This window comes from Saprolegnia diclina (genome assembly GCF_000281045.1).
Source record: "Saprolegnia diclina VS20 unplaced genomic scaffold supercont1.28, whole genome shotgun sequence".
NCBI classification, from domain to species: domain Eukaryota; phylum Oomycota; class Saprolegniomycetes; order Saprolegniales; family Saprolegniaceae; genus Saprolegnia; species Saprolegnia diclina.
In genome coordinates this window covers 491,509-499,692 of record NW_008246095.1, presented here as the reverse complement: position 1 = coordinate 499,692, position 8,184 = coordinate 491,509, and the positions used below count along the sequence as shown (strand labels likewise).

General features: G+C 60.6%; 3 protein-coding genes across 3 annotated transcripts; 2 read left to right on the top strand and 1 right to left on the bottom strand.

Moving 5' to 3' along the window:
* SDRG_09040 (hypothetical protein) lies at positions 1-752 on the top strand. Its single transcript, XM_008614951.1, has one exon. The coding sequence runs from the start codon at positions 74-76 to the stop codon at positions 707-709; it is 636 nt and encodes a 211-aa protein (XP_008613173.1). The 5' UTR covers positions 1-73; the 3' UTR covers positions 710-752.
* A 578-nt stretch (positions 753-1,330) lies between these two features.
* On the bottom strand, positions 1,331-2,996 carry SDRG_09039 (hypothetical protein). The gene is made up of 4 exons (XM_008614950.1): positions 2,261-2,996; positions 1,918-2,214; positions 1,672-1,865; positions 1,331-1,627 (listed from the first exon to the last, which is right to left on the bottom strand). Exons 1-4 carry the CDS (start codon positions 2,576-2,578, stop codon positions 1,369-1,371), a joined length of 1,068 nt encoding a protein of 355 aa, XP_008613172.1. The 5' UTR covers positions 2,579-2,996; the 3' UTR covers positions 1,331-1,368.
* Positions 2,997-4,231: 1,235 nt separating this feature from the next.
* SDRG_09038 (hypothetical protein) lies at positions 4,232-8,180 on the top strand. Its single transcript, XM_008614949.1, has 16 exons — positions 4,232-4,376; positions 4,420-4,593; positions 4,640-5,030; positions 5,082-5,390; positions 5,443-5,553; positions 5,595-5,879; positions 5,928-6,253; positions 6,309-6,380; positions 6,425-6,754; positions 6,802-6,855; positions 6,899-7,066; positions 7,114-7,283; positions 7,326-7,438; positions 7,491-7,728; positions 7,777-7,887; positions 7,944-8,180. Exons 1-16 carry the CDS (start codon positions 4,242-4,244, stop codon positions 8,098-8,100), a joined length of 3,144 nt encoding a protein of 1,047 aa, XP_008613171.1. The 5' UTR covers positions 4,232-4,241; the 3' UTR covers positions 8,101-8,180.
* Positions 8,181-8,184: the final 4 nt, after the last annotated feature.

The following is an 8,184-nucleotide window of genomic DNA, read 5'->3' as shown; positions in this document are numbered from 1 at the left end:
TGCTGGCCCGACCTCAGCACCGAAGACGACGGTGCCGACATCTCAGTCGCCATTTCCTACGCCTGTCAGCAGCATGCCCACGACGGCCCCTGCCAGCAGCATGCCAACGGTGACCCCGACAGCGAAGTCCACCTCGTCGACCTCAGCGCCTACAACGGCCCCGACGAAGATCGAAGTGCCTGCGAGCGAGAAGCCTTACGCAAACACGCCAACATCCGCTTCTCTGAGCAAGACACCGAGCGACTATGATCAGACGACCACGGGCGCTACTGAGGTCCCTGCCACTACGCCGATTCCGAGTCAGTCGACAACGGTGGCGCCGGCCAACAAGTCGCCAAGTACAGCGTCGTCGCAACGTCCGACATCCGCCCAAGGCTGCACCAACGTGAGTGTCGTCGGCGATGCTACCTATTGCATCGCAGGCCCGGTGTGCTCGGGTGCCGGCCTCATCCCGGCAGGCTCCAAATGCCCCGTCAAGAACGACGCCGCCATCGCGGCCTGCATCAAAACGCTGAAGAGCTACGTCGACGGCGTCAACTGCCGCGCCCCGGTGGATGCTGTGTGCCAGAAGATCCCGTCGGGTGTGTGGGGATGTGTGTTCCCGACGGTGTCCACCATCCCGAATGCGTACCCGGCGCCAACGCCCGCGTCGTCGATCCCGACAAGCTACCCTGTCCCAACTCCGGCGTCTACCTTCCTCCGTGCTTAGCTGTAGCCTCGTAAACAACAAATGCATTGTTAGTACAAACAAACGTGGGCGCTTGCGGCGACCTGTAGTATAGACGTATGACCTCGACCGCTGCATCTGACCATCACATCATGACGCATGTATTTTCAATCATGCACTGCGCGAGAAGCGGAACACTCGACCGCTTCATCTTGACGCAAGGCATGCTACGAGGTCTACACTCCAGCCATACATCTCGATCGCAATGCATGACGCACCTCCATGATGACCTTGTCCTCAGTGCCGACCAGGTGCAATGGGCTGTCAGTGGCTGCTGGACACCGACCACACCTTGGCACCTCGGCCGCTCGCCAAGTGGTCCAGCGATAGCTCACCCACGACCACCACGACCACAAATGGCCCGAGAGGCCACTCCAGCAACATTCGTTGCGCTGCAGGGAGGTCTTTAATGAGTCATCCGCTGCCTGCCGCGATCGTCCGACCTCGTTGCATCGTTCCACGGCCCAAGACGCTTCCGCATTGACAGCTGCTCGGAACGTGCCGTGTCCACGCAGAGGCATACCACGAACCCATATGCCACGAGCCGATCTTTGCCCTTGTCGCCAACGCTTCTCCAGGCCCAGCGCCAATGCATTGGAGCAGGCGCAAGTAATCAAAGAATGCATATCGTTCACAATCTGTCATCGGTCCAGGAGGCTACGCGCGTGGACCTTGAGGAGCGCGTTGAAGTACGCCGTGTCGGCTTCGAACGACTGAGCAAAGCGCATTTGGGCTTCGTGTTGCATGCAGCGAAGCCGATTCGCGGGGTCGGCGCAGGCGGCGGCGGCGGGCGACACGGCCTCCATGCGAATGTACTCGCCACTCGGTGTGCGAAGCCCGGTGGCGAAAAAGCCCTCTTTGATGACGGTCACGTTCTCGCCCACCGACTCTGCGACTGTCCTACACCCGAAGATTATTTCCAAATTGCACACTGAGGCACAGACCATTCGGTCCAGCCACACACAAGGTCGTCGGCGGGGAGCGCTTCGTCGTCAGTGATGCAGTGTCGGAACGAGATGTACCGACGTCCGTCAAAGTAGTGACGCTGGAGAACGTTTTGAACGAACGGCAAATGCACCGTGAGCCCGTACGGCGAGAGGTACCGCGTGTAGAGCACTTCGTCCGTTTCGGTGAGGCACTAGACATGTGCGATATGAAACCAAACGGCCCACGACACGAGAGGATATAACCCGCGCCTCCAAGTAGGGTGGAAAGTCCTTGGCAAATTGCTCGAGGCACGCCGCCGCAGCGCTAACGTCGGCGTGCACGTAGCGCACCGAGCAGCCCTGGATGCGATACGTCTCATCGAGCTGGGTCACCGTGGTGCTCTGGTAGTTGTCGTGCGTGTACGGCAAGCCGGACGCTGCCATGAGCCCGTCAATGTTGTGAAACAAGCGGTGCGTGATCCACTCCATCGCCTCGAGGCGCGTCGCGGGGTCTATCGGAAGGCTGGCGTCTTGCCACGTCAGGCGCGGCGACGGGTGCCCCTAGTCGTACAGTGTAGGATGGCACCCAGAGGTAAGATGAACGTACGTGCACGTGGCTTGTACGCGTGACCCATGCGTGCATGGCTCTCTGGAACGCTTCGTTCCTTTGCACTTGTCTGCGCAGCGAGGCGTTGGCGGCGCACACGGCGCGAAGATCGGCGCCGAGCGCCCCGGCGACGTCGCGCCACGCCAGCATCGTTGCGGGCGACGATCGCGCGACTGGTGGGCTGGATCGTCGCTCGAGCTGCTCGAGCTGCGCTGTGAGCTGCACGACGCGGTCGCGGAGGTACTGGAGCCCGGCGGCGTCGAGCTTGCGGTATTCACGCCGCCGGCGCAGACGGTTCGCCTTGGCTTCGTCCTCCATACCCGTTTAGCGATTGCCGCCGGCGTCTCGAAGCAAGACAGCGTGTGCCACATCCGCAAGCATGTCCCAGTGCGAGCACCTCTGGCTGCGCTCCGTGTCGCGTGCGCCTTGGTCCAGGGAGTCGGAGGCCATTGGATCGTATGGCGGCCGCCTGCCCGGTCCTCTATGAGTCATACACAAGTCTGATTGGCTGACACGGCAGAATTCCACGGAATTCTCGCGCACACGTCGCCGGATCTACGGTGCATCTGCGGCGATGGGCGGCGCAGCGGCTCGGGACACGGAGACGACGTGCTCGTGGTGCTGCACATGCGCAAAGGGCGCTGGCTACCGAGCGTACGAAATGCAACCCACCGTGAGCAACTTCTGGATGGCTGGCCATGTCACGCGCTGCGGATGGCTGCCAGCGTGATACGAGACATCACGCCGTTGACTGGTCGACCCAGATGGTGACGTTGCAGCTGGCTCTGCATGGACCGAAACCGACGCGACACGACCGAGGACGTGGCAGAAGCCACGGTTCTCGTCGCCGAATCATCGAATGACCCAGAACGAGCTCCGCATGGTCGTTCCACAATGACAAAGGTGCAGCTACTCGCCGTCTCGCCCGTGATGAATATCTGCAACCGCCTCGTCGCCAGATAAGCATGTCGCGGTGGACACGACGGCACAAGACGCTGTCTTTTGTTGGACAGGTGATGCGACTAGGCGTGGAATATTGTTTTGTAATGCGTTGAGTGCACACGAGCCCGCCACGTCAGAGTTACACCCGTGGTCTTGTCAAGGCGCGTGCTGCAGGTACGACCATTTGGGGGACGGCGATGGTTTCTTCTCCGGCTTTTGCGTACAGTCTATTCACGCGATCACCAACCCGTGCACAGTGCGCCGTCCATGCTCTATTTGAACAAACGGCGCGTGTCCTTTCTGCTGGCCAAGAGACGTGCCGCGCTAGTTGTGCACTTCAATCAGGCAGAGTCCGTCGGAGGCGACGCTGTGGAACAAAATGTTCCTTGTCGTGGAGCTAATCTACTAGTGCTACGGCGCGCTGTCGTCAACATGGACCACGCTGTCCTATTGACAGCGACATTGAGATCTTATTGCGGCTCTTGGCTTGCTGATCCTCATGCCAGTCGGGCAATCAACTATGCCACGCAAGCCGAGTGGGCAGTGACGTGGCGTTTCCGTTGCACCGAAAGCCCATCGGTGCAACGTAATCGCCACGTCACTTCAAGTGCACTTTGCTGTTTCGTCGTGGGTTTGGAGCCAGAGATGCCTGCGCAGCGCCTTCATCGCAGTCTTTCAAGGCTTGCGCACAGCGAATGGTACACGCAACAGTACGTACTGCAGCCTTAATTGCTGGGTACATCCCAAGTCTGAGCTCGTAAAGCTCCTGCATCCTGATTAGTGTATGATGGAGTCGCGAGCGACGGTCTGTGGTGCGATACTAGACGTGGTCGCGGCACCAAACAACGTCGCGATGGCACCGCCGCAATGAAACGCGCGCCGAGCTCTCGTATCGGAGGAGATCACGGCGCGAGTGCTGTTACCCATCATGTCGATCTCTCTCGGTGCGGTTTTGTCTCGTCTAAACAGGACATTGCCTAATTCCAATGCATTTAGGACTAATCCTACACCATTTGCTGCTCAAATATTGTTGGTGAAGATGCTGCATGCGTTCGATGCGTCCAAGCGCGAGTCGCTCCAGAAGCTGCAGGACGCGATCGACAAGTCGCCCAAGGGCAGCATCGATGCGCCGATCGTCGATATGATCGAAGCCGTGAACGGCCATCCCAACTACGTACGCTGCCATCGGTCACGGCTGTGCATCACCGCTCGTGTAGGTCACGAGCAGCAGTTGCTCGGGGCGCATCGCTGTCTTTTGCGGCGTCGCCGAAGACGGCGCCGACCACTTGATCACGAAAGGCGGCAAGTGGCTCGTGAGCTCGCACGCGCCCGTCTCGTACGACGAGCTGCACGCGGCCGTGCTCGCCGACCCGTCGCAGCTCAATGGCATGGTATGCATCACATTTTGCCGTCCTATACGATGGCGTTTTGTTCCAGGTCATCTTCAAGCACGAGCCGTTCATCATGCACGTGCAATGCCGCGACGAAGAGGCGGCCAAAGCCATGCTCCAGTGCGGTCTCGCCTGCGGCTTTCGCGAGTCGGGCGTCGTCCTCGGCAACAAGCGGACAATGGTCGCGATCCGTACGACCGCCAACTCGATGGAAATTCCGATCGCGCTGAACGGAAAGCTCATGGTCGACGACGTGTATTTGCGCTGGATCCTTGCGATCGCCAACGAAAAGTTTGCGGCCAACGTCGTCAAGACCCAGCGCTTCATGGCCGAGCTCTCGTCAGCGCTCTTTGCGCCGCCGCGCACGCAGCTAACGTCAATGTCGGCAACGCGCGCTGCTATCGAAGTGCTTCGTGCCGGCCACACGAGCGTCCTCCGTACGCACCTCCCTCTCTCCCGAGGTGGTATCACTCATGAAGCGAGGCTAGACAAGGGCCGCGTCTACTTGCTTGGCGGCCAAGGTGCCACCGCCACGGGTACCTCGCGTCTCAGTGACGTTGTTGTTGTCGATGCCGCCACCAAGGCCGTTCTGCAGACATGCGATATGCCCATGACCGCCCGCATGCACCACTCGGCTGTTGTCCACAACGGCGCGATGCTCGTCTTTGGCGGTCGCGCGAGCCCCACAAAGGCGCTCAACGAACTCTACTCGATCAACCTCACGACGCTCGAGTGCACGGTCCTGGCGACAACGGGCGACGTCCCTTCTCCGCGCTACGGCCATGCTGCAGTCCTCGGTGCGTAGCTTCTTCTTGACGTTGTGAAGGGAGCTTCATCGATACGCTCTAGTCGGCAACGCCATGGTCATTCTTGGCGGTCGTGATGCCACGCGTGTTCTCAATGACGTGTTTGTGCTCGACCTTGGTGTGACGCCGCCGGCGTGGCGCGTTCGCCGGTCCGGTATGCCATCGCTTGTGAAGAATGTTGCGAGCCAAATGTAGGACCGAGTATGTTTCAACACGCGGCGGTGGCTGTGCGCCAGGAGGTCTACTGCTTTGGGGGGCGCGCGACGCCCGACGCGCTGGATGAAATGACGCTCCAGAGCCTCCACGTGTACGACATGATTGGCGACTCGTGGCGTGTCCAAGCCACGACCGGCAAGGTGCTGCCGTGCGCACGGGCCAGTCTCCAGGCGGTCAACGTCCAGGACCAGCACATTGTGCTCACGGGCGGCTCGTCGTCGCTCATGACGTGCCAGCGGGACGTCTTTTCGCTCCACCTCGACCGTACCAACGGTGTTGAATGGCGAGAATGGCTTCAAAACACACGTGTAGGAATGAGCTGGCGGCAACACGAGGCGCTCGACGACGGCGCAGTGTTGAGCAGCCACAGCATGGTCTACGACGACGCGACCGCGTCGTGTCTCATCACGGGCGGCAGTTGCCAGTGCTTTGGGTTTGGAAGCGTGTACAGCCCCGTCTACGTCTTGGCCCTCGAGCTCCAGGTGGTCGTCGAGGCCAGTACGGCTAGCGCCAGTGCGACAACCGCACCCGCCTCCAAGACACTGGTCATCGTCGTCGAGAAGGCCCTTGTCAAGACGGTCAAGACACGCCTCGAAGCGCTCTCGCTCTACGACAAGAACCGTCGCATCGCACCCGTGGTAGGCCCACCATTGCGCCTACTGCGTAGTATGCACATCCCTCATCCCTTGCTAGGTCAATGGACCTGTCGACGGCGCCTGCATGGTGCCCGTCTACGACGCGATCCAGCAGCTCGGTCCGGACGAGGTCGTGTGCAATGAACTGCGTTTTTGAATCTCAAATGCGCGTAGGTTCTGGAGAAGCACTTGGCGCACGTCGTGCCCGAGAGCGCTGCGGCCACTTGCGTCATCGCCATTACCAACGCCGCGCCTATTCGGGTCAAGAAGACGCCGGCAGTAACGTCGGACGCCAAGCTTGCGGTCCCTCCGTCCAAGAAGAAGAACAAACAGAAGAAAGAAGCAGCAGCAACGACCACGGACGTCCCGGTCGCCGTCGTCGCGCCAAACACGCCTGTTACGGAGGCCCACGGCGTGCTCGTGCCGAAGGACCAAGTCAAGGCTGTCAAGACGCAACTCGAAGCGCTCGGTCTCTACGACAAGAGTCGCCGCATTCACCCTTCGGTAGCACCGTCTATCGATACAAGCAGAGTCACCAAAACGTCCTGTAGAACGAGGACCCGAGCGTGTTTGTAGCGCCGATTTTGGTCGCCGACCTCCCGTCGGTACGTCGACGCCCCGTGCCGTCTTCTGTAAGCACCGTCGTAGAGCTTGGCGCACTTGCCGGTCGTCGTAGACGCGGCGAATGCTCGCAAACCTGTGCTCAACCCCAACGTCCTCGTCCACAGCCTTCTGCAGGCGCACGCGGCGGCCCACGGCCTCGGCCTCGCGCCCTCCAAGTTTGAGTTTATCGCAGACATTCTCGTCTTGCCCAAGGTCGGTCGTGGCCACTGTTGGTTGGAGCTCATGGCCATGGTGCTTAGAACGCTTGCATGGAGCCTGCGTGGCGAGACCGAACGCTCTGGCTCGCGGTCGCCGACGCCGTGCAAACCATCCGCCGTGTCGCGCGCAACGCTGACGTCGACCCGAACGACCGCCGCCAGAGCCGCGTGTCGCTCCTCTTTGTCCACCCGGCGTTTGAGCCGCCTTCCAAGTACTCGTCGTCTCTTGGTCCGTAGCTAACGATGACAAATAGCGGTGTGGGCTGGGTCGAGGTGCGCGAGAACGGCCTCACGTACGGCTGGGACATTGAAAGGGTCATGTTTTCCTCGGGCAACGTCACGGAGAAGGCGCGCATGGCCCGTATCGGTCCTCCTATATCTCGTCTTCTTCCAAGAATCTCCGCCAAAACTCGATGTAGGCTGTGCGAACGAGGTGATTGTCGACTTGTACGCTGGCATTGGCTACTACGTCGTGCCATTCCTCGTCCACGGCAAGGCCGCGTACGTCCACGCGCTCGAGTGGAACCCCGACTCGGTCGCGTGCCTCCAGCACAACCTTGCGCGCAACGGCGTGAGCGACCGCTGCTCTGTCTACTTGGGCGACAACCGGGTGACGGGCCCGAGCCTCGGTGCCATTGCCGATCGCGTCAACCTCGGGTACATGCGTCACCGTCGGATACGGACCTCATGCGCGACGAATCTTAGTTTGCTGCCGTCAAGCGAACTCGGGTGGCCCGTTGCCGTCCAGGTGCTCAAGGCCGGTGGCGGTATGCTGCACGTCCACGAAAACGTCGCCGTTGATCACATGGACGCGTGGTACGCGACTGGTCTCGCCTTGGGCTCGGTCTCATGCAACCAATGTTACGCTGTAGGAAGCAGCATGTTGTGCGCTCGATCGAATCGCTCGCCGTCAGCTTTGGCAAGCACTGGACCGTCGAGCTCGTGCACTTTGAGCGCGTCAAGTCGTATGCGCCCAAGGTCTTCCACATCGTGGCCGACCTTCGGTGCTCGCCGCGCCCGACTCTCTAGTCGATCAACACCCTCGCCCTAAACATGTTGTGCTTCGATGGCATCTCTAACAAGTCTTGGCGCTGAAGCTCCTACCTCGTACTG

Coding starts and splice junctions, on each gene's coding strand:
- SDRG_09038 (XM_008614949.1), top strand. CDS start 4,242: ATGCTGCATGCGTTCGATGCGTCCAAGCGCGAGTCGCTCCAGAAGCTG. Junction 6,381..6,424: donor AGCAGCTCGGTCCGGACGAG/GTCGTGTGCAAT, acceptor AAATGCGCGTAG/GTTCTGGAGAAGCACTTGGC. Junction 7,888..7,943: donor GTTGATCACATGGACGCGTG/GTACGCGACTGG, acceptor GTTACGCTGTAG/GAAGCAGCATGTTGTGCGCT.
- SDRG_09039 (XM_008614950.1), bottom strand. CDS start 2,578: ATGGAGGACGAAGCCAAGGCGAACCGTCTGCGCCGGCGGCGTGAATAC. Junction 1,866..1,917: donor CACCCTACTTGGAGGCGCGG/GTTATATCCTCT, acceptor GCACATGTCTAG/TGCCTCACCGAAACGGACGA. Junction 1,628..1,671: donor GTGTGTGGCTGGACCGAATG/GTCTGTGCCTCA, acceptor CTTCGGGTGTAG/GACAGTCGCAGAGTCGGTGG.
- SDRG_09040 (XM_008614951.1), top strand. CDS start 74: ATGCCCACGACGGCCCCTGCCAGCAGCATGCCAACGGTGACCCCGACA.